This window comes from Diadema antillarum, unplaced genomic scaffold (genome assembly GCF_040938485.1).
Source record: "Diadema antillarum isolate AM-2024a unplaced genomic scaffold, OU_Dant_1.0 scf00000037, whole genome shotgun sequence".
NCBI lineage: Eukaryota > Metazoa > Echinodermata > Echinoidea > Diadematoida > Diadematidae > Diadema > Diadema antillarum.
The window spans coordinates 1,043,098-1,069,531 of record NW_027270926.1 but is presented as its reverse complement, the minus strand read 5'-3'; the positions used below and the strand labels follow the sequence as shown (position 1 = coordinate 1,069,531).

The window sequence follows — 26,434 nt, the reverse complement described above, 5'->3', positions numbered from 1 at the left end:
CCCTGCACAAGGATACAGAATGCATTGAGCCTCAGAGGCATCGGAGAAGGCAGTGCCGCTGCATTTTCTGCAGGAATATCATGCACCTGAGAGCACAGCGAAAACAGGGAAACATATTTGCATATAGGTACAATGTACCTTATATCCTTATCTTGTCTAATAGGAGACAAAAGCGATATGAATAATGCATCCTTGAGGGATCATCACACTGAATATTGCCTTCAACGTCACTTGCATTCATTTTCATTTCAACTGACCAACAGGCTGAATTAAAAGTTGGTTGTATTCCTCTTGTAACCCTACAGGCTAGTTGTTATGGTTGTATCTCCATTTCAGACTCCAGCTACTTCAACACCACAAACAACACCTATCATACTTACAGAAGGTCACGCTGAATACATCAGAGCTGTAATCACGTATGCATATCATGTACAAGTTGCATGTGACAGTAATAAAGCCAAGTGAGACTCGTAGAAGATTGTAGCCTTATGTACACTGTATTGGGTGATATTCCAACAACCAATCTAACCTATTGTGTTCCCCACCTACACACCTAGTTATGATTCACCTTCTCTATAGCTGTCCCTCAAAACCCATCCAGGCATATATAATGTAGACAGATTTAGCCTCCCCCCCCCCCCCCAATCAGAATCGTGAATAAATGGAACAAAAATCTAGATCTGCTGTGGAGAGACACAGCTGTAGGCACCAGCATTTCCAATGAAACATGATCTGCAAAGATCTCTGTCATTGTATCAGTTTGTCTGATTATCTTACAACATTTGCAAGAAAGCATTGATATTGATTAGATGTAGGAAATCTTCACTTGAAAGGTTTCTGAGGCAAAAGCAAACTGATTATACGCAATGTGTTTAACTGCTCTTTGTCCTGTATTTCTAAGGTCTCTTCAGGTCTGGCACATTTGGTTTACTGTAAAAGTCAACACCAACAACAACCTGAACCCAAAGGAATTTTTGTTCTGTTCATGCCACAACATGTACAACATATCTTTCCTTTCTGAGGAAGGGACATCACAAACATACACTTCAATGAAACAATATCTCAGGATATACACTGTACATGTATGCCAAATGCAGTGTATAATTTGCAACCATAGAATATGGTAAAAATGCATTTGATACATTATGTGGGTCACACTATTATTTTACCAACACGTACACTAGAGTCTCCTTGTTTCTGACATCTCACTACTCTCGTTTTATTTTTCCCCATTTGTAACATCTGGGTAAAATAAGGTCAATTCTTTTTTCATTGTTTGATACATATTTGACACCTGGTCAAGGTTGGTCACCTCATGGGCAGAGGTTGCAATGGTTCTCAGTGTCCATTCTGACAGGTCTGCAGATTTATCAATAACCAAACTCCTTTTCAGGGTCAGTGATGTGGACTTTTCAAAGCAAATGCTAGTGATACTAGTTATACTATGGATTTCCTTTGTGCAACAACCTTTTAAATTATCTCAGTGGGTTGTTTGTTTTTTTTTTGTGTGTGTTCTTTTCTTTTTTTTTTACTTTGTTAACCTTCATTTCAGATTGACTCCTTTTTGGGGTGCTACTGTACTGTGCAGGATGGATTCCCTTACTGTAAAAAACAAGTTTAACTACACTGCAGGTTTATTCAGGCATGACTACACCAACAAACAGCCACTGAAACCATAAGCCATATCATCAGGTTGTACAGTGTACAATGGTAGCACAAAGGTATGTGAGAATAATTTGCCAGGTTACAATTTGAAAGCAAAGGATTGAAGCACAGCCCAGAAGCAGTCCTTTTCTTCGCCTCCCCATTCTTTGTGTGTATGTGTGTGTGTGTGTGTGTGTGTGTGTGTGTGTGTGTGTGTGTGTGTGTGTGTGTGTGTGTCCAAGTGTGTCTAACGTACTGGTTCCGTCTGCAGTTTAAAAAACAACAAACAAACAAAAACAGCCCAAAGGACAATACACTTTGACCCCTTTCACTATGGGCGGGCCACATGTACAAACAATCTAGCAGTATCACAGTACAAGGAAAGAAGATCTGGGACTCATTAACTCTGTCTCCTGAACCCGGCCATTTTGTTTGACAAGAAATCTTCTTACATTTCATCTTCATGGTACATTGTACATGTATTCAAACAGATAGCAACGTGCATGTGCATGCACACGCACACATACACACACACGCACACACATTCACAGCAACAACATAAACACCATATCTAAAATAATACTTCCTATTCTCATGCTACGAATGTGCATGGAAGTTCTGTAGCTGCTAAACACTCCCCTTCAAAAATACAAAGTAAGTTGTAGTCTGTAATATGGGTGCAGTCTCTTCAAACTTGAATTGACAAGTGTGTTATTACTTCTTCACTTTAATTTCTTTTTCTTTCCCAAATAAACCTTTCACTAATTTCTGTGCATGATTATGAGCTGATAAAGTGACAGACAGATACTATTAGGACTATACAAAAGTAATAAAAAGCACAAGTTCTTGGCAGAGTGTACAGGTTATGCCTTACAGAATATATCATAATCAGTTTATCCATCAACACCTCGAGTACATGTAATTTTGTCCTTATAAAATTGGCAATTCTGAACTTTTCTGCCTATCTTACATTGAATAAAGATTACTGAAAAAAACAGAAATTTTCACTTGCATGAAACTTTCATGAATTTTTGCGAGAAGCCAAGATTCGCAAAAGGGTCAATCCACGTCAAATCATCCAATTTTCAGAAAAGTTGTCACCCGACCCCCTCCGATTTTCTTTAAAATCGCACCAAATGCTCCCCAAAGTGTCTGACGGAAAATCCCAAAATATTTTGCCCCAAGGTCAATTGGTTGCTAAGATACAGCCTCACATAGCAACCGGTGCGCATTCAGAAAAATTAGTTAAAAGAAAATTAAGCATTTTTGATTGATTGTGGTGGCATGGATATTTATGCAAAAGTGTTCATTTTCAGGAAATTGAGAGAACTTTACAGTCTTTGCAAGAAAAACTGACTGTGACGCAAAATTGACTTTTCGTTAACGTGCACGAGGTCACCGAAAATGGTGTTAAATGTTAATTTCCCACATTTTGATGCATATTTAGAGGCTAATATCTTCCACATTTCATCACCTTAGGTTCTAATATATTATGCTGTTGAAGGCTTTGACTTGCTCAATAATTTTGAAAAAAATCGGCGCATTCATGCCCACCGTTTTTACGGAGAGCGCCCTCAAAGTTGACAAAAATGAAAAATGTGCCAAATTCAAGGTCACGGATCACCCTTCGTCCCACCTAGGAATGGCACCAATTTTTGTGTATTGATAGACATTTACGTATATTATCTTGGGTTACCAAAGAAATTTTGCTCCCGAAATGTTCAATGGCAAATTTACCCTACCGAAAATGGTCGTAAATGGCCAAATTCCCATGTAATATCACATATTGAGTTTAGAGGACATTTCAAATGTCCAGGCTTTCAAGATAAAAAGGCCTAGCCCTGTGATATTTGCAGTTGGGATAGTCTGTCATACATATTTTAGTAATATACACCACAAAACACTTTCATTACATAATAATGACCTTGAAATTTAATATAAATTTTGATAAAAACAATAAATTGCTCCATTTTCCTCATTGCACTGCATACAATATTATGTAATACGTGTTTTGTAACACTTCACAGAGCAATATTTCAAGAATTATGAAAACTGACAGCCTACCACATTAAGGTTCTGAAGTATTTGTGCTCTTCTTTCAGATTTTGTATCAATTTGATCATGAATGTTATACCCTTGACCTTGAAGTGCTTCTAAAAATAGCTGTAAATTTGTTAACTACAAACCTACACACATGACAGGACTGGTGTATTATGGCATGCTATACAATGTACTTGTGATTCTTTCACAAACACAAAAGCTTTTTATGGTGTAAATGTATATACTGGAATTAATCTATACATGCTTGCAAGATATGTTACAATCAATTACTTTGTTCTGATAATGACCCTCGATTTATGACCTTCAAAATCATGAGAAATGCCTATTCCTCTCCATAAAGACCTGTATTTAAGTACGTAATGTTGATAATTATGGACATTGCGCCCAACATAATAAGACTCTTATTCTAGCCTGTGAAACGCACATTAAAAGGACTGAGAGTCTTCTTTTTCGGGGGATTTGTTCCGTACCTTATGAAAACTTCCAAAATCATTTCAATTCTTATGTATTTTCTTGTTTTTGGAATTTCTTATGTATTTCTTTGTTTTTCTATTTTCTACATCATAACCATTTTTTTTTAATTGGAAATTGTCACAGCCCACTTTTCTAACATAACTACAATAGAATTAATCAATCAAAGTGGTAGATAGTAAAAATGGTCAAGTTCTTACTTTATGAGTTTCACCACAAAGCACTGTTTTCCATAGGAAATGCACACAAAATCACAAAATATTACTGTCCCCTTTCTTGATTGAAATTGAGGGTCATTGTCAGAACAAAGTAATCAATTGTAACATATCTTGCAAGCATGTATAGATTAATTCCAGTATGTACATTTACACCATAAAAAGCTTTTGTGTTTGTGAAAGAATCACAAGTACAGCATGCCATAATACACCTGTCATGTGTGTAGGTTTGTAGTTAACAAATTTACAGCTATTTTTAGAAGCACTTCAAGGTCAAGGGTATAACATTCATGATCAAATTGACACAAAATCTGAAAGAAGAGCACAAATACTTTAGAACCTTAATGTGGTAGGCTGTCAGCTTTCATAATTCTTGAAATATTGCTCTGTGAAAAGTGTTACAAAACACGTATTACATACATGCAATGCAATAAGGAAAATGGAGCAATTTATTGTTTTTATCAAAATTTGGATTAAATTTCAAGGTCATTATTATGTAATGAAAGTGTTTTGTGGTGTATATTACTAAAATATGTATAACAGACTATCCCTACTGCAAATATCACAGGGCTAGGCCTTTTTATCTTGAAAGCCTGGACATTTGGAATGTCCTCTAAACCCAATTATGTGATATTACATGGGAATTTGGCCATTTATGACCATTTTCGGTAGGGTAAATTTGCCATTGAACATTTCGGGAGCAAAATTTCTTTGGTAACCCAAGATAATATACGTAAATGTCTATCAATACACAAAAATTGGTGCCATTCCTAGGTGGGACGAAGGGTGATCCGTGACCTTGAATTTGGCACATTTTTCATTTTTGTCAACTTTGAGGGCGCTCTCCGTATAAACGGTGGGCATGAATGCGCCGATTTTTTACAAAATTACTGAGCAAGTCAAAGCCTTCAACAGCATAATATATTAGAACCTAAGGTGATGAAATGTGGAAGATATTAGCCTCTAAATATGCATCAAAATTTGGAAAATTAACATTTAACACCATTTTCGGTGACCTCGTGCACGTTAACGAAGAGTCAATTTCGCGTCACAGTCAGTTTTTCTTGCAAAGACTATAAAGTTCTCTCAATTTCCAGAAAATGAACTCTTTTGCATAAATATCCATGCCACCACAATCAATCAAAAATGCATAATTTTCTTTTAACTAATTTTTCTGAATGCGCACCGGTTGCTATGTGAGGCTGTATCTTAGCAACCAATTGACCTTGGGGCAAAATATTTTGGGATTTTCCGTCAGACACTTTGGGGAACATTTGGTGCGATTTTAAAGAAAATCGGAGGGGGTCGGGTGACAAGCACTGGATGATTTGACATGGATTGACCCAAAAGTAAAATGCACTTGTTCTTGTTTACACAATGCATTGCATGCCAGTGGCAATTCCCGAAAGTTTCTTGCCAGAGAAAAACCTGTCATCTTCGATTCATGAAAGTTTCAAGCTGCAAATACTTCTGGGTTTACGGTATACAAAACTGGTTGATTCATTGGATTTCAAACACTAACACTAAAAAAGCAGAAAGAAATTCCCAAAATGTGCTAACTTGACAGAGAAACAGGAACTTAAATTTCTTACAATGTGTTGCCAATTCAAGAATTAGTTATGAATTTAGCAGCTTAGATGCCATTGAAAATTCTGTTACTGAAAAAAAAAATGATTACATATCAACATAAAAATTGTCAAAAGAGAATTGTTTGCTCAACAAAATCAAACACTATCAATAAGCAATAAAAAAAGGACAAAAAGATCAAGGACCAAACCATAAAAATAAGGTTTTGATGACTCGATAGATTTAAACAAAGACCATACAGCATTAGGACATGGTGTGTGATTTTGCTTATCGCTATCATGACTTCAATACTCTAGCCATTCAATCAAGCCTGCCGTACCTTCAAGCATGTTTTCTGTTTGATTACAAGTCTGTACCTGGTATTCTGTGTTAACTTTGCACTGAATGTCTAGCTAATCAGCTAAAGTTTCTACGCATGATAAGCAGATAACAATGGGTCTGGAACACGCTAACTGAAGGCGACAGCCATCAATCTTTGGGTTTCAATAGGACAATTGGATGAATCACACTGATACCATAGAAACATAATATTGTCTTATTAACAAGATTTGACATAATGGGTAGCGTACAGCTTGCACACTACCTTGTAAGATTCCAAGGTATCCCCCCCCCAAAAAAAAAAAAAAAAAAAAAAAAATCTAAACCAAATGAAATGAAATAAAGCAACACAAAAACAAAACCCTCCACACAAACACAAACAAACTTCAGGGCTTTGCCAGCCCTATCACCTGCTTGTCACATTATGCAGAAATCATGAGCAGGCATTCAATTAGTCCTCTTTGACTTGTCTCTACTATAAAAGTGGGTAATTTAGCTGCAATATGTGCAGGGATGCCAACCTTATAAACAACATCACAGTATTCTGATGGCTGAAAAGCATATTGTTTTTTCACAAAAAAGAAGAAGTATTTTTACCTTTCCTGCAATACCCATGTGTAGTAAATGTTCAAGTTAGACATTTTACAATAAAATATGAAAATGGAGCCTCATTTGCCAATTTTTCTTTGCCATCCCCTCGGTAAGAATGTGTACGGTGAATCATCGGTATGAATTGTGATTATGATACAGGACAAAAACAAAAGAGGTTGATCATTCCATTACGAAAATCATGTGATTTACACCGCACTAAGAGACAACTTTTTGGAGAGGGATATATTTGAAGTCTATTTTCCAAAAATTAGAGTGAATAATTTTCATAATTTTGTCGAATTCGTAATTTTCAGGACTTCGTGCTATTTTTGGCCGATATTTCATCCTCTGAGTATGGAATTCAGAGCCACGAAAACAAAAAATGTCCGGAGATACGATCCACTCTCCTACATACAACAACAACACTACATGTAGGTTGAAAGTGAATATCAAATCATACACATACATTTCATAACAAGCATCAACTCTCCTTTCGAGCAATACAAGCTCATAGAAGCAACACACTATACACCGCTCACCTTTCCACCTGCATTTTCTGACTCTCGATCTCTGGGTTGAGTTCCGTGTTCGAATTTTCATCAATGGGTGCCGGAACAGCTTGCTCCATTCTCTCTCTGCAATGTGTGAGAGAACATAGGGTCACATCAAAGACTCCAGTTCAGGATTGTGCTACTGAATAAATGAATGTTTTGGGTAGATGATGATGATGACGTTTTGTGGGGGGAGGCTGAAAAGTACCTAGAATGTGGATGATAACTCAGCATAGATGTGGACTGATTGACAAATGCCAAAGTACACTGTACTTCTTGGTAGTCTTCCAAACATATCCACAAGATAAGAACAAAGCAACTTAAAGTGCACAGATAGAAGATGGGATGCACAAGCTGAATACACAGTACTCTATCCATTTCTACATGTGCTGAAATATCAGCATGCTGCTGACAGGAAGATGTCTGCTAAACGTGTAAGCTATGCAAGCTTGCATTCTGCTTCAATGTCCGTTTCTGATAGATGATTTCTTTCTTTTATCATGCTCTCAATGATGTAATAAGTAATCAAAGTTTCCTTGCAACCCATTTTGCCTATGGTCCCCACGGTGGACCCTACATTGTATGTGTGGACATTATAGAATCATGCAGGAATTGGTCACAGATATCTGCAAAATACCCAGTGATCCACAACAGGACAAGCATTCATGCATGAGAGTACCCCAAGTGCTTTATATATTTCACATACCGGTGTGGAACGATGGGCTTGAACGACACTGTCTCTATGTCGGTGGGTATTGCTGGTTGCGTAGATTCTGTTTTGCCGAAGGGAAGCGGAGATAGGTTGACCGGTGAGGAAAGGGCGGAGACGAATGACGGCGAGTCTGCACTGATGTCAGAGTCCCAATCTTCGGACAGGACACGGTTGGGCAAGACGGAGGGCAACAGGTAGTTTGATGACGGCAATGTCAAGGCAGATGGGACTCTGCTCTTTGTCTGGTGGTCGCTTGGGGGTGGTGGGACGGGGATGCTTACGTCGGAGGCAATATGAAGGGATTTCGTGCTAGACTGGGGCAAGGTCTGAGTTGCGATGCACGCCGTGCTCTGCTTGGCGATGAGGTCCCGTGAGCTGAGTTCAGTCTGTGAGGTAGTGTTCTGCTGTATTGCAGGTGGGCGCTCTTCACTCTTCGTCTGCGATTGTGCGTTCTTCAGGACCACTCGTGCCAGGACCCCTTGGCTGAAAGTTGGTACAGCCTGACACTGCACCTCCCTACACACCGAGGGGGGCTTCTCCCATGAAGGTCCAACAGACTCTGGTACTGTTTGAGTCCCCAATGATTCAGAGATGACTGCTACAGACTCAGTTTGGAGTGCAACATGACAAGATGACAGCACAGCTGACTCTGCGCAAGAAGTTTCCTTTTCTGAAACACTGATGGCGTCGGTTTGAATACCTATTTCATGTGAAATACCAGTGTCCGAAGGGGAGTCACATCCTATATCACCATTAGAACTATCTACTGTATTTATGTCTCCATCGTACAGTTTTCGGGGAAAGTCGTTGTGGTCAACACCCACATGGATTTCCTGCACAAGCTGGCCTTGGTGATATTTGCAATGAGGGCAGAATGTCAGAAACTGTGGTGGGAGACTTGGGGACGTACCAAACGGAAGCGGCCGGTCAGCTTTCTGGAAGACGTCAAGGGCTAAGGCATCTACCAAACAGCACAAAGAAAACATGCGATACATTCTCAGAAGTTGCATGGACAAAATCAATGAGCTTTTCATTGAAAGTCCACACCTTGCCAGCCATAAAATTGGATAAGCAGCTAAGAAACAAACATTTTTAATTAATCACTCGCTTCTGATGTCAGAGTCAATTTCAATGCAGCTCACAGTTCTGGTTCAAAGAAAGAACAGAAAACTTATGCAAAGAATTACAATTTCATGAGAAATTAAATACCAAAGATAACATATTCAACAAATCATTTCACGGAGAGTAAAAACTTCAAAAGATTGGGTTGATTTGGATTCATGAACAATCTCTTTCACTAGTGAGCACATGTAACCACCATCAATCTACAATTTGTTGCAAAGGATTTCTAAAAAAAATAGAAGTGGATTTCTTGAAGCTATCAATTGCCCTTGAAACACTTCAACTCCTGAAAATTGTGAATTACTTTATTTACATTATTTATTCCTCTACCTAGTTACAGTATATAGCTAGATTCACTCATACAAATGTAATCTCCAATGATACATCAATTTATTTCTTAATGTATGCATATATACATGTGACTATTCCATTACAGACTAGAGAAAGTTAGCAGTTATTTGATTATACGCTCCTATCACTGATCACTATGCCAACTCACCAATTATTGCTGAGAGGTGTTGAGGAGGGGAATGTGTCAGAGGGCGCTGTCCATTCTTGACCGGAACCAGTCCTTGTGTCAGACTCGTGGCTGTCCTGTAGCCAGAGTCCAGAGTTGGCACGACAAGGTCCACATCGTCAAAGCTCTGCTCGAATACCTCCCCCTGCACAGAGATAAATGGAGAACCAATGTCAAAGTGAGTGTTGACTGGATCAAATCAGGTACTATAATCTACTAGCTACAGCATATAAAAAACATTGGCATCATGAACAAATTGAACACAGGTCGGAGCTTCTTTTGTTTGTTTGCTTTTATTAAGTTCATACTGACTGATGTCCATAAACAGAGGTTCTGTAGGGATAAAGAGAAGGGAAAAGTGTTATTACTGATAGAAAGAATTTGCTAAATCCCAAACATGTCAGAACATGGCTAATAATATCTCCACAGCTCAATCTGAAAGTGTGCACAAAGGTGACATCTCTTGCTTCAGATATGCTGCAGAGTACTGTTGATAACCAGTCCCGAGTTGTCTTTACCATTTGCCAAGCTAAAAGAATTTAAAGTGCCATCCACACTCTCTTCAGGAACATGGTGCAAATTTGCACTTGAATGCTGATGGCGCTGGGTGACATAAGCACTTGCCCGATTGCCCGGGGCAAGTGAAAATCAAAGTCGGGCAAGCATGTAGGAACAAAAGTGAAAAATGCTTGCCCGAATCGGGTAAGTGATTAAAAAAAAGTTATGTAGCACCCTGCCTTGTACAGGAACATGGTGCAAATTTGCACTTTAATGCTAATAAACTAGCACCAGGCCACCGTGCAGGAACTTCCTGACATACATGTACAGTATAATGCACCCAGTGGATTGTACATTCCTGCTATCTGTAATCATGGTTAAGCTTGTACAGTTGTATACTGTTATCACTATTAACGTGTATTTCGTAGTCCACACATGCATCAACTGTCAGAGAGTTGGAAGACCTACACTTCCAATCTACATTTCATGTAAACGCAGACAAAGTTTCTTGAAATGAATGTAATAATAAATAACAATAATAATGATAATAATAATAATAATGATAATAATAATAACAATAATAATAATAATAATAATAACAACAATAACAATAATAATAATAATAGGGGTATTTTTAGTGCCCTTTACTACTCAGTTTGAGTGCTCAAAGGGCATGAAAAATCTCTCACATAGCATTAAAGAGAGGAAGAAATAGAGGAAAGAAAGAAAGAAAGAAAGAAGGAATTATAGTCATGTAAATACAGTATATAATGTACACGCCAAATATTTGGGTTTTTCTTCGTGAATCTTTGCAAATATTCGTGATCTGGACTTGCATGTGATGTGCACACACAAATTTCTCTGTTCAGTTCTGCCTTCCAAAATTGTGAATTGAAGCACCCACGAAATTGTTGGGAAGTCCGGAGTTCGCTATATAGATGTATATGTTGTAGTAAACTACAATGTATATGTCCATGTACACACGTTATAAAATGTACAAAGTTTTGTATGTAGTGTATACTTGGTGAGTTTGACAAACAATACTAAGTGGTAGCTCTGCATATAGTAACTGATAATGACTCTTGTGTGCTCATGAGAGTTATCAATGTAGTTACGGGTCACATACACTGTAATGATCTACAATGTACTAAAGCATGCAAGGAAAACTACACAAAGATGTATACTACAATCTTGTGATTGCAGCTGCTACTTGGAATTTCCCACAAAACATCAAAGTACCCTCACTGAAATTACAAAAGGATTTTCACCCCTGGTATTACTTCTCTTATTGTTTTTCCTGAGTTGTTCTTCCGTTTTGCCAGATGGGGATATTACATATTGCATTTGAAACCACTTCTCAGTTCTTCTTCTGGTCAACTGGGTCTTTAATGAAACTTCCCGAGTAGTGTCACTTTACTTAAAGTTACCAGTAACTCGAATATCAGGTGGGAGTTCCCTCTCTATGTCCCTGCAGAAAATGATGTTGCTGTTTTGTACACCGACATATACAAATTTGTATGCATAAATCAGTACAAACATGATATTTGATATTAACAGCATTGCAAATTACGATCATCATAATAGTTTTGCTGATGTCAGTCAAAATATTAGTGTTATCTTAAAATCTTATGCTCCAAACAAACTTACTCCCACGTACAATACATGCCATATATGTAGGCATATTTACGGAGAGCTCAAAAAATAGTATCTTACTGTATACTTTGGTTTACCTTCCTTGTTTTCATTCCCAGTACTGTAATCCAGTTTATGTACTGTACACGTACATGCACATGATTGTACAAATAAGTACATCGTGTATGTACATGTATGAGTGCAATTTTTGACCAGGTGTACATGTACATTATTTCATATTATTATTTAAAAAAAAAAAAACATTGTATTTAAAGGAGTGAAAACAGAAATTTGAAGATTTGCAAAATAAAGCAAGCTGAATCAACCTCACATTTGAATTGAGATTAATACTTTAACAAAAGTATGTTAAGGTCAATATCTTTTCTCATACACATACATATATCACAGAGAATCAGGTTTTCATTGATGTACAGTATCAGCATTCAGATACACATGCTGCTGGACTGCAATTACCAACACAACAAAATCTTCTTGCAAAAAGCACTAAATATCAATTTCATCCATGTTCCTTTTGATTACTACATTTTGTACAATAAACTAAGGTAAAGTCCATAAAAAAAAGGAAAAAAAGAATAATTCAATTCAACATAACAGCAAACCTTTGTTTATACTCTAGGGTACCAAATACGGCATCTTATTTGAAAAATCATACTGAGGGGATTCATCGCAAATATATGAAGAGATATATTTTATTTTTGTAGCATACAAGGCTATTCATAATGAATGGTTGGTGCTCTGGTGGCATATTTCCATGAAAGTCTTGAAACCGAGACAGTATCAGATATCATCATAAAAATGAGCGAAATATGAAATTCTACAATGGCATGCTTACACGTAAATGTAGGTACCTAGTAGTAAACAATGGTAATACAGCATATGTATGCAATATCACTGAACACTCCAAGAGCTGTGTCATGCATACTGTAAAACATGATATATTCGCGGCATGAATTTTTTCGCGAATCAGAGCCGACGACCTTTTTTTGTGAACTTTGGGCAAATTTTCGCGAACTGCCACTGGCATTCAATGCATATACATTGTAGAGTAGACAAGAACTTTTGCATGCATTTTAATTTCACAAATCTTGGCGCTCGCGAAATTCGCGGAATTAAAATGCACGCGAACATTCCTCATTTTACAGTACCTCACACAATGTTGCAATAGTAGACTACTACAAACCCACCTGCATTACCTTCTTAACTTGGGCAAATAAAACCTGTTGGGTAAGCAGAAATGAATGGGCACCTACAAAATGTACCTGATCTGAGCATGGGGCCCTACACCCATGCCCTCATGTGCAACACGGTAAGTGGAAGAAATATTTCTTGTTTATTAAGCCCTGTAATCAATCTGGGCCTTGCCAGGCAGTCAATTTACCAACCATCTATAGAAGCATTAGAAGCAAACACTTATCATCAAAGTTTTCATACCAGTCACACTTTTTGGACAATTTGTACACACTTGACACATTGTGCTACAGAACCTGTACTCACAAGTAAGCTGTATGATACACACCTGTTGTTCACACAAACTAGCTTCACCTTCTGTCACGAACCATTGGGTAGGTTATCCATTCAATACAAATTCCTTGCCATATTCCCAAAAGAAAGAGAACTTGAGAAGCAGAGAGCGTGCACACTCTTTACAAAAACTTCCAAAAAAGTTGTGCAGAGCAATTCAGGTAGGGCTGCACATCCTGATACCAGAGCGTGACTGAATGAGCAACTGGGATATATGAGCAATGCTGGAACAGATCAGCTACACCACTGACAGGTTATACCCTGGGTCCGCACTGCAGGAAGCCAACAGACTAGTGCCAGAAGGTTTTGGTCCCAGCTTCAACTTTCTCTCTCCCTCTCTCTTTCTCTGTGAGAAAGGTGTGCCCAAATTGCCTAGCACAATGCACAAGGGCTCATCACAAATGTTGAGCACAATTTGTACAAATCCAAATCTAGGATATCATTCACACAAGTGACCTTGTGTGTGAAGTGCATGTCTCCCCGTGCTTGCCAGCCCTTCTTCTTTCCCTCCTGAAAAGATCCAGAGATATAGAGCAATTGAGGCCTGCGTTATCAGCTGCATAGACTGCTGTGTGGTTTTAACGGGATTTGAACAGTTCCAGGAAGAAGGGCTACGTACATAGCCGATTGTCTCCCCTGCCACGGTCTGATGCACTGGAAACAATAGGTACCAAGGCGCAATGGGTGTACCCTGAACACCTCATAAACCAAAAAGAAAAAGAGTTTCATTCAATTGCAGATTCTCCACACACAAGCACTGCAATATCACTGTTTATAAGACTATTTAGATCAGTGCATGGCACTTGTATGAAAAGGACATGTTCAATGTTTATGAAGACAACCACTGGCAAAAGTCATTCTTTATATAGGCCTATTTTCTCAGCAAGCTTCAACCAGACAATTTCTAATAAATGTATGTACATGAGGTTCTACACAAAATCATTCTTGTTAGTCATTGAGGAAGAACTTACAAATGTACTAATATTTGTTCTAATCATTAAGGTATAATGTCATATTTGAGGTTCTGTCTGATGATATCATAGTAACTATAGTGAAAAGCATTACACACTGATATATAAACTATTCACATGAATATTAAATCCTAGACCTTTTGCAATTTTAAAACACAAGATAGTTCAGATTTTCTACAATACTGATAATCACCTAAAAACATAATCATATGGATGTATGAGTTCTATTCCAAAGCTGATTAGGCAAAACTCATCCACTTTGTTTACTTAAATCTGAAAGAAATAACATCCCATATGAAAGCATCTAGCATGAAATTTCAGCCCAAACTAAACTTGCGTTCATCAGAGAAAAAACACAAATACTGCTTTCCAATAAGTTTCATTGCCGTCTGTCTTCCTGGACCTTTGAATGTATCTTTCAGGGCCTGTCAAATTAGAGAACTTTTCTTTTTTGGGGCAAATAAATTTGTCAGAAGGTCATACAAAATGTGACTTTATTTCATCTCCCCTGTTAAAACAATGAGATCATTTGTGTTCGACACATACAATGTGTTTTGCTAACATAAGGAAGACCTGTTAGTTGAAAGAGAGAAAGAGAGAGAACACTTAAAGTGTGTCAAACATAACAAGGAAATGCCAACAGATAAACATACAATGTACATGTAGCTCTAGAAAATTGCTCCAGGTAAAATTCATGTTCCAATTAGACAGATGTCAGAAATTTCTAGTCCACCAGAGCATTCTGGTAACTGTTCTACATGGATTCACAATTTTCCAAGCCTGATTCGGAGGTTACCATAATTTGTTTATTTGTTACGCTTTGCGTTCTTCATGGATACAACATTATTTCTATCGTTGCTCTTTCAAAGAACTTTGCAGCCAAAGAAGTCCTGACCTGACTTGAAGAACAAGTGTTGAATCATGACACAGGTATCTGACTGGCTCAAATGATGACCACAGTCTACCAAGTACTGTCCAAACTTCTCATTGGTCAATAGCCTTCACAATGGTGTAGTCTTTCACCATGACCGCACAATCAAAGAGGTGGGGGAATGCATGACTTGGTGTATTGAATTCAAACTGGATATGGGATTACAGCGGATTAGTTGGGAATGGGGGGGGGGGGGGGCTTTCAGGACATAGCAGCATCTGACATGAATGGGCTTTACAATTACGTGCTGTTGACCTTAAAGGAAAATTAGCTGAGGCCTGTGGTCAGATTAAAATTGCAACACTAATTGCCAATACACATCACTGATCTCTGAAAGCTGAGCATGAACAGCTAGGACTAAACAAAGGGAGGAGAAGGAGAAAGGGAGAGAACAATACGTTGATAGAGATAGATAGATAGATAGATAGATAGATAGATAGATAGATAGATAGATAGATAGATAGATAGATAGATAGATAGATAGATGGATAGAGAGGGGAGATGGATAGACAGAAGGGAGAGACAGCAAATGAAAGACACAAAAATAGACAAGAAGAAAGAAGGAGAGAGACACATTGATTGCTACATGTAATGTCTGCGCAGGGAGGTCACCTTCCTGGTCTGGGCCTACTGGTAAGGGCCAGTGCCATGATTTTTTGACATCCTTACAAAATGTCATGTTACACTTCTAGCCTTTGAAATACATTAAATTGCCCTGCTACACAAGCAAGGTACCGTGTATGGTCTCCATTATGCCCAAAAACTGTGATAACAAGACTAACAGAACATGGAGCAGCATCAACTTCCATTGGCCATTCATGCACATCCATAGCAATGTCAAACAAATACAATCAAGGAAGTTTCATTAACATTGGGGATAAAATAAGGAAGTTTTTACAGCTCCACATATCCTCACATACCAGTGAGTGATGTGAGTTATATCTACACATACAGATGAGACAACGAAGTCTCCCACTTACAAAGTACCTGCACACATACACACATTTACATGTACACACACATACCCAGTGTATCTTTACTAAAAATTTCCTGTCTCATTTCTGTGACTTTTCTACCAATCTGTTTGCTTGGTACAGAAGTACTTGGTGAAAGTCATTATGAAAGTGGAATGGCATTGCACTTTTAGCCGTGTTCCAGTCTCCGAGGTTCCCTTTTATTTAGAGCATAGAGTGAGCAGTTCGGATTATAAACTGCCTGGCACTTTTTAGCAAGTGGCATCACAGAAAATGCTATCACATTTGCCTGGGAAGTTTGACACCACCAGAAAGTGCAGAGCTCCTTTTCCTGACTGCATCAAATATCCCGTGGTATCAGAATAAAAGCTTGCCCCTTGCCTGATGAAAGTTCTCTCAGTGAATAATCATAAGAAAGTTTAATGTGGGAGAGACTACTCATGGAAGAATGCAAAGTGAGCACTTCTCGTCAGATAAACAAGCAAATCATTCGAAATATATATAAATGCCCTTCGCTACCCCAAATTTCACACTCCAGTTGTTTCTTGACATCGTAACCGTAATACTGGGCATCCCAATTCCTATGTTTGCATATCAAGGGTAGCAACAAGTAATGGCATACTCTACACAGACAGTGTCACAGGAGTCAGATAGCAGTAGCTGTGATGGCAGTATTGGATGGATTTGAACTGGGACAAAAGGAAATATTTGACCCTCTCTCGGCCAAAACAGTTTCTAGTATCCCGTAAACAATAAGACAATCTACAGCGATGACTTATCATCATCATTCATCCCTCCATCTGGAAATTCACTGAATTCTTTGTTGTTCAGTGATGTGAACAAATGAGCTTCTGGAGGTTGCCACATTTTTCAAAAAGTAAGAAAAGTACAGTGTATTTGCATACACTATAGAAGTCTTTGAAAAAATAAGTATTTTTTTTTTTTTCAATTCATTAATCAATTTTAGAAAGTGGAAAGCTCCTATTGTGAAAAATTACAAAGATTTCAAAAGAAGTTTTCCTGAGACAAATGTCCTTGGAATTATGATGTAACATTACCACTGGATATCAAATAATTTTAGACTTTCAAATGTGCCCTGTACTTCAAAGTATTATGTTTCAAGCTTCCTCATGAATCTATTTCGTTCTGTAGAGTCCTTTCAAGAAATAAACTTTAAAACAACAACAAAAAAGTTGTTTGTTATTACATGAATCATGTAAACTTACCAAACATAGTTTTCATTAGAAGCCTACTTGGTAGACACTAAGCTCTTGCATATTAGGCCTACATGTATGATATGATATCGTCGGTCTTATGCCAAAAGAGTGTGATAATCAAAGGAAAAAAACTGCAGGCATCAGAAGATTTGTAACATGAGCATGTTTTTGATTAGCACTTGCAATCAGACAATTGCACATTGGGTAGTCTGTTTTTCTCACTAATAATGTTTGTTTCACCGTCACATTTTTCCTATCCATTTAAGAGAGGAAAAAAATTGGGTTTCACCCTACACATAATCAGAAACTGCTGGATATAAAAACCACAGTTACAATTGTATTTCATAATTCATTGCAAGTATTTGCAGTATAACATGACTAAATCATTACCATGGTATATCCTTGCTATTGGGTCTTAACAACAAACCTAATTAAACCTTAAAATTCTGTGCCTTCACATTGTATTCAAGTGTATCTTGTAAGAGAAATGATAATTTCCTTTTTTTTTATCAACTTTTCCATCAAGTACTTTGAGTGGGTTTTTTTTCCAACACTTTACATATGCTTCAAAAATGCAACGACATCACACCCCACTGAATGGTACTGAATAGTTAAATGAAAGTAAGAGAGAGCGAAAGCGAGAGAGAGGGAGAGAGAGAGAGAAAGTAGCACATTCAATTGCATGCAATTTTAAACCCATTTTTGTCTTGTTTTGTTTTGTTAGCAACTCTGGGAGCAATGTGTATCTGAAATTCATATATCATATAAGCTAACATATATGAATTACAAAACATGTAGGGCCTATACTACAGCACAAAAAACAGCCAAAGAAGAGATTTTGTTATTTCTAATTTGCCATTGACTCTGAAGGCATTCCATACCAACAGAAATTGACACCTTGGTATGTGGTCTGAGGAATTCAGCTGAGCCCATGACCTACAGCTGAAATTCATCACTTTGTATGAGGAAAACAACAATAACTAAACAGACTTGTTTGGTTCCATATATTCCCAGTGTACTGCACCCCTGCCATCCTCAATACAATTCACACATCTACACTGTATGCACGTAAACCTTACACATGTCCTTGTTTATGGATGAAGAATAACAGTAAAAAAAAATCATATTGCTTGTGACATTTTAATATTTCATGTCATTCCTTTATTCAAGCATGGCACATACTTCCGTCCAGGGACTATTCTTTCCCAGGTCCATGCGGATAAAATACAACACATCAATTTGAAGTTCATACTGGGTAAGACCGAGAAAACAGCTGCGACAGCTATTGTGCAGAGGAAGGCTACTTGTATTTCCATGGTACTATTATGTGTGTACCAGCAACTGCATTTTCAGTCTCTACCACATCAAATTTAAACTTCACTTAGTGGCGGATAGATCAGAGAAAATCCAGCCTTCCCAGAAATAAGAAAAAACAATGAATGAATCTGAATATATTCACAAACACAACCACGATTTTGTGGAAGATATTCATAAACATCACATTTCCCTAGCTGGTTATGTTCTCTTATGGAACATGTAACCAAAAACCAATTGATGACCAAATGATGACCAAAAGCATCAATCTAATATCAAACTTTATAAAACTTGTTTTCAGAACAAGTGAAAAAGACTAGTCAAATTCATCAAATACTCACAACTCCCTCCCCCATTCATTGCAAGCATTATGAAGCCTGCCAAATGTTACCAAACCCAAACGTCTAGCTTTGGGTTAATGCCTGGTAAAGATATGACATCAAACAAAAAACATGGCTAATGTGGCATGTAGACTTTGTGTATCTAAATGTACGGGAAGGTTAATTGCGTCCTGCCAAGTTTTGATGTTCTGACAACAGATTCCAGAGTGGAGCCAACATTGTGTAAGTGATGGTAACATGCAATCAGGATAAGAGTGTTAGACTTAGTACTTCTCCATAAATTTTATTTACAAATTGTACATGAGAAAGTCCTTCATCACGAGCATAGACAATGGTGAGCAAGAAAGAATACAAATTATTTTGTTTTTAATTAATTTCTTGGACATATTTGTATACATTTGCATTTTTTTCTCTGTTGGTAGCTTAGTTGTGTTATATTCCATGTTTACCCTGTGGGAGTTTAGATAATTGAGATCAATATGTTTGATAAAGCAGAGGTAAAAATATGACAACATTTTTTACAGGTTCTTTGAACGAATGTATATACTGTTTTCAAGCACCAAATCTACACAAGGACTTTAAATTTTCAATTATGTGCATTGGAATCTGGATGACTTACCTCTTGACCCAACTCTTGATTGGCAAGCTGCAGGCTCCTCACAACATCTTCCAGGTCCCTGGCAGGCCCAGTGGTGGGGAAGTCTGGCTGCTCCCTCGTGTTCTGGAGCAAACCTGCTGCAGAACTTGGCTCAGCCTCATTCAGCCCTGCCTCCTGAAAATTGTGAGGGAATACAGAAACAAATGAATGAATTTAAACAATAGGTAAATGAATACAAGGATGAATTATCAAATATATAGATATATGTACACACAGATGAATAAATTGAGAGATTAAGACAAAAAATAATGAAATACAAAGATTAATTTTTAAATAGTTCATGCCCAGCTGGGTGTTATTTCTGAGGAAAATCTGCTGCAAAAACATTGCGTCATGAACATGATTACCAAGATTTTTAATGAATATGCAAAAAACAATGGACTGAACATAAGACTCAAACATGACAACAAAAAATTCACCGTCTTCATTAGAGAAGCATGACAGAGCTCAACTTACCGTGCTGACTGATGCAGTGATGCAGTAATACATAGTGTGAGCCTATTACCTATCGATACGTCCGGCTGTCAAATCAGAATCTGAGAGCCAGCCCAAAAGCCAGCAAGAGACCCAAAGCACATGTTGGTTCTTGCAAGTATACAGGAGAGATCAGAGAGATCTATTCCTCAGCCTCAGCAGAGTCATGTAAACCTAAAAAACTGCTTCCTCGATGAAATAATCCCTTTACCAGCGAAAGGGTCATTTCCTCCTTGAGTTCCCAACAAGAGTGACATCCAACCAGTCTGAAACACTCAGAAGAGCAGCTATGAACACTGTCAGACACGACCAGCAGAAGAATGAAACTTTGTCTTTGGGTCACTGACACAGTAACAACTGCTCTCTTGGCAGGAACTGATCAATATCCATTCACTTGGACATAGGGCATATCCATTCTCAATGGCGTAAGTTGAAGACCAGCATAATGTGAAAGTCAATGGCACATGGATGTATAAGCTACTGTAACTGCAATCAGTTAACACTGAGATTAGATCCTGAAACTTCTGCTTGCTTAGACCTCTTTCTTTAGGTCAGTTGACGATGAGTGATGGAAGCATCTCTGCAAAGTAAATCTCTCCACACCATGGTTGCAAAAAAAAAAGCTGCAACAATGACGTAAATAGATACAAAAGTGGGTCCACACATTAGGCGTATAAATTTCACTGGTACAAAAAACAAGGTGATGGGCTAAAATCAATGTGCTTTCAGGCAGGACTCTGTGTATTCTCCTGGGTATTGCTGCTTTGGATAAAAATCAATGAGCAGTAGCACATGTAGCTCAGGAACAACAAGTGCAACACGTTTCAATAGCTTTCTTTACCACAATCCACCTGGCAAAGATATGGCACCTACAGCTATAATCACATCTGTCTGTAGCTCAGCCTTTCTGAATTTTTGTCTGATGACATAAAGTGCCATATTCCAACAACCAAGATTGAAAAAAAAATGAAAGAAATATCAAAACAAGTGAAAATCCTTAAAAAAGAAATCCGCCAGAAGAAAACTGTCCAATCATAGACAACACTCCGATTGGTCAGTTTCTTTTAGGTGATCATGATCACACTTCTCTACGTCGCACTTGAGAAACTGAATGCAGAGCTCATAACAGACACATCACATGCCTACTAGCGATAACAGGCCAGAAGTTGAACAGCAGTCAGTTGGGGCATATGATCCGCACTATCTGAGTAATTTCAGTCATCCGTTTGCACTTTGGATTGACACTTTGCTCCCATTCCAAAGGAGGGAATCTTTCAATTTACAAATGAATGTAATCATGCATAATGTCCATTGCTTTTGGACTATCGGTATGCAAGATGAGTCAAAGTGCACTCTTGGCCTGCAAGCAGAGAGGTTACCTCAAACAAGACAAGCAATTTGTTCAAAATAATCAAACACACACACACCAAAAAAAAAAAATAATAATGTCTAATCACATCCTGACATTTCAAGGCGCTCTATTAAAGCAAAACTTTTACAAGCATCCTGATCGGCATGAATATATCTCGATTGATCAGTAATTCAGTAGAAAAGTCACACACATCTATCTCCATCTCTATCTGCATAAACCCAGACACTCTATTTGCATTTGGGATATTCCAGCTTTACTTAAAGGACACACAGCTGAAGTCTCACAAAGGAGAGATCTCCATATCCACTCACTAAGAGGAACATAAACTGTTTATTTTTATCGCATAAAAGGCCTCAGTGGAGGTCTGCAGGTGCACAGCACTTCAGAAATGCCAGAGGACAGATGAGGCAAAATAGAATTAGAGCATTAGTTTCATTCACTTTCAAAATATTCTTCCTCATGAAATCCTCATGGTCTAGCGGCAGTTGTGTATGCATAACAACTCTCTTCTTTATAGTCAAGCCTTTACTGATTGGTACCGATAGTGATGTTGTCGTTGTCATCATTACTACTCTAAGACAAGTCCCGATTATACTCAGGCAGGTGTCTATGGGAAATGCTTGTTGTGGCCAAATCAGCCCGTCCTGAACGGGTTAAATCACATCACTACAGAATACAGATTTAGCAATGACTTGCAATGAGGAAATACAGCTGCTATGAAAATATCTTTAAAACACATGAGTGCTTCTTATAACATTCTTTTGATATCATAAACCAGTTTCAATAGAGACTTGTGCATTGAGATGACACTGCTGACATCATCTTATTTACTTTGCATAGATGTGGTTATATCACTGAATATACAAAACTTTCATATCACTTGACTTTCTCATTTCTTTTTTTTCCCCCAGCTTCAATGAAACCATCACTGTTCTTTTTGTTTGGTTCTGTTTTATTCATTAGAAAGGTCAACTAGAAGTGAACATGGGAGGATGCCAACTTTAAAATCACTGACACAAATGATGATTGCAAATGTAATTTGAAAAATTGTGTCTAGGAGGAATATATGATTCCTAGTTTGCTTTCAGACTTCTACAAATCACTCACTGAGCATGAAATGCATTTCCACATGTACAATGTAACATGGTTAACAGATACAAATGTGCATTTTCTGAGTCTAAAACCCTTCTTCATGATTGCCCGGTGAAAACAGACATCACTCTGCATCTCCATCAATGCTAAGAATTTCAAAAATACACTACCACATCCCACATAGTTTGTCAGCGTGATGAAAGATACCCCTTCTCCTTTGCCCATGATTGTGAGAACCTTTCCTCCCAAGAAATTCTTTCTTCATATTTCAATGCATGACCCAGTTTTGTGGCCAAAGGCCAGTATTTTTTATAATCATTATATAAAAAGGAAAGAACAAAATCCAAAGCCTGTCATTGTGAGTTGTGTGGCATTTTGCGGTCAGATCCTCTGCATGTGGACACTGAACAGCCAATTAATGCCTACAATACCTGTATGAATATAATACAGTGTACACTGTACTGTATGTTCCCACTGAACTGCTGTCGAAAGTGGCTATCAGTTATCACTCTGCATGTTCATTTACGCAGCTATAAGTAAACTAAAATATCCACAAACTTTGTATGTCCATGTTGACTGCAGTTTACCTTGTCCGATAGAAACAACGACAAAAAAAAGCACAAGATTTATTTCTCCTTTTCTAGTGACAGAGAAATTTAAGACTTGTATTCAAATGCTAACACAAGAAATAGAGAATGTAACATTCACTATCTACCAGCACTTCAATGAATGTATCTTCCAATGTGACGTTTGAAACCTAATCTCTGCAATCACCACAGTGAAGTCAATTACTTGTCACTCTTAGCACTGTGATTGACTGAGATTTGAGGGCGCTATTCGTATTTTCTCAAAATATGATTTAAAAAAAATTTTTTTTTTCTTTTTTTTAAAAAGATTTGGGTCTGACATTTCTATACCTATCCCAGAAATCAAACAGGAAAATTATCTGGTCACAGTGCTTATGATGCAACATTTATATTCCTTATAGCATTTCACCAGTCACTGTAAAACCATAGAAATCACATACTTGAGCTTAGACCTCCTGACTTTATTTTTCACTTCATTAATCTAATATCTTATCCAGCACTGTTTTTGAAAACAAGTGAAACATTCACAATTCCACAACTTTCAGCTCTAAAATCTGATTTTCTTGGAACTTCTATCATTTGTCTGATTTTTTTTTTCTATGGAGCTATATAAGCCAATTTGAGCAAACAAGGAATGAAACTGCAGGGGGCATGGGGGGGGTGGCAGCTTGGCTGCATCTAATGTTGCAGCAATTATTCCACACAAGCCGGAGACAACAAGCAATTATGAGAGAAAAGCTGGCTCTGGGTCAGGACCGGTGCTTGACAGGGATCATATCTCACCTACCACTCCATCATCCACTGCTACTAGTCTTCCACACCATCGCTCACAGAGCAACGTTGCGGTGTACTCCACATTTACAGATCTTATCGCAACGATCTTTACTCAAGATTAGGCAGAACGCAGCACTGATTCTCCTTAACATTCCTAATTGAGTTGATCTACAAACACAGGAGTCAGCTTTTCTTAATGCAAAAATGACAAAACACGACATAAGTTTCTACGAGATATATTTTCATTCACAGAAACTTCCTTTTTCCTTGAATTACTGAACACTGGAAACAATGCAAACTTTTCCACACATGCCAAAATGAACCACACAACCTGATCTGTAGATATAATTTTTACATTTCTGTGATATTTAACACGCAAGGAAGCAGCCATCCCAGCCTATCGCAGTCCCATCTCAGTCTGAATAAATTTTGACATAAGGCCACTTTATTACATGGCTAGTTGTGAAATGAAAATGTACAACTGTGTGCTATCCAGCCCACTGTCACTTCCTACAGCACTATATAATGGTTGGTACCACTGATAATAGCCATCACTTGAACTTGTCACCACTGACATATAAAATCTGATGTCTCCATGATTTACCTGACCATCAACTTTTTCTGTACACTAAACAATTACTGGTATTTTATTCTAATTCAATATTTGCAGTTTGCAAGTTAGCATCAACAATTTATTAGAAGATGACATTTCAGTGTAAATGCATACAGTGTAAATAACTTTATATTTCCTATGCTGTCACTGTCATGAAAAAACAGGTGTAAGGTTTTGTTTTCCCTGACAGACGCATTTCTAAAGTACAAGTGTACTTTAGCACATAATACATACTGAGGAAGCAAAACTAACAGGGAAATGTCCTTGGCTGATGACTTTTGTACTGCTTTGTAAGGCTAATGTCCTCCATGGGGAAACATAAAAACCAATATTGCTGCCACATTCAAAGAAAAACCGGTACCCAAACTGTAGAAAGGAATAGAATGAAAAGGAGATAGAGTCACGCTAAGCTTGTAATGACCTAGAATTCCCTAACTCTCTCCCAGACACAAGGCACAGTGCAGACAAAGAACCCATGATATAGGCCTACAGGTCTGTATTTAAATATAAGTTACATATCAGTACATATGTGTACTTTTGCATACACATTGTACAATGTACATGTAGGAATATGTCTGTCTGTATATGTGTTTACATGTCTAATGTAGAATTTGACACATTCCTTGAATAAATGTTCAGGCATCTGCTAGAAATGTTCAAATATATCCAAAGATATTGAAACTCACTGCTAGAAATGTTCAAATATATCCAAAGATATTGAAACTCACCTGAAGGTATTCCATGACACTAGCATGTAAACTCCACATCTCACACTGTGCAGCTACTCAGAGTGGATGTCCATCCCCGTTCAGAGGTATCAAGAATTTTAGCGATCCTATACAGTGTTATGTACCATGACACTCCCTAGCAGCTAATGATCTGAACCCACTCGTTCATGTCACATGAATGCGAAATCGAAGAGGACACAGCAATGTGTGGACACATGTATGTACTGCCGCAACACTACGCCCTGGCACTGCCCATCAGTGAACCCTCCTTACAAAACCTTGACCAAATCCACTTGTTTCCACTCATCCAAGACAGGGCTTAAAAACAATGAAGGGATTAGAGACTGAGTGCAAAGAAAATGCATTGCATGGGGGAGATATCCTGTTAATCATCTAATCAATATTACCCCCTATTACAAAACTACTGGGGATATACCCAGTTTGTACACTCATAAGATACAAATCTAACTATTCAAACAATACAGCTAACTTTTTAAAAGTAGTAATAACAAGTTCTTTTACACTACAGCCCCTGGAAGATTGTGTCTCAGTCACATCCATGGAAACATGTGGGGGAGGTGTGAGAGACAACGAATCACTATCAAGGCAAATGGAAGAAAAGTTTGTATTACAATAATATATCATGTGCATTTTGATTGGGAATGCAATCACAGATGATTCACATCACAAAGAAAGCTGTTCTTAATCATGAATCAGTTAAAAAAAACTGTCTACATTGTACCTGGTAAGCTGATATTAGTGATAACTTTTTGTTGTTTTACCACCACTTACACAACTATTTATTTTTATGGTTATTTGTCTATCCCTACCACTTTAAAAACTATCATAATTGTAACCAATAATGCTGCTGCTACAACCAGACCATTTCCACCACAATTTCAAATACTTCTCCTGTTGCTAAAAAAA

General features: G+C 37.8%; 1 protein-coding gene across 1 annotated transcript; it reads right to left on the bottom strand.

Annotated features, from left to right (window-relative positions):
- Positions 1-31: 31 nt before the first annotated feature.
- On the bottom strand, positions 32-10,403 carry LOC139709054 (uncharacterized). The gene is made up of 5 exons (XM_071621023.1): positions 10,347-10,403; positions 9,772-9,934; positions 8,145-9,111; positions 7,427-7,522; positions 32-86 (listed from the first exon to the last, which is right to left on the bottom strand). Exons 1-5 carry the CDS (start codon positions 10,401-10,403, stop codon positions 32-34), a joined length of 1,338 nt encoding a protein of 445 aa, XP_071477124.1.
- Positions 10,404-26,434: the final 16,031 nt, after the last annotated feature.

What these genes read in the sequence shown, in the direction of transcription:
- LOC139709054 (XM_071621023.1), bottom strand. Translation starts at nt 10,403, where the DNA reads ATGTCACCCAGCGCCATCAGCATTCAAGTGCAAATTTGCACCATGTTC. An exon ending in ACACCTCTCAGCAATAATTG is followed by an intron (nt 9,112 to 9,771) that starts GTGAGTTGGCAT and finishes GCTGTTTGGTAG; the next exon opens with ATGCCTTAGCCCTTGACGTC. An exon ending in CAGAAAATGCAGGTGGAAAG is followed by an intron (nt 87 to 7,426) that starts GTGAGCGGTGTA and finishes CTGTGCTCTCAG; the next exon opens with GTGCATGATATTCCTGCAGA.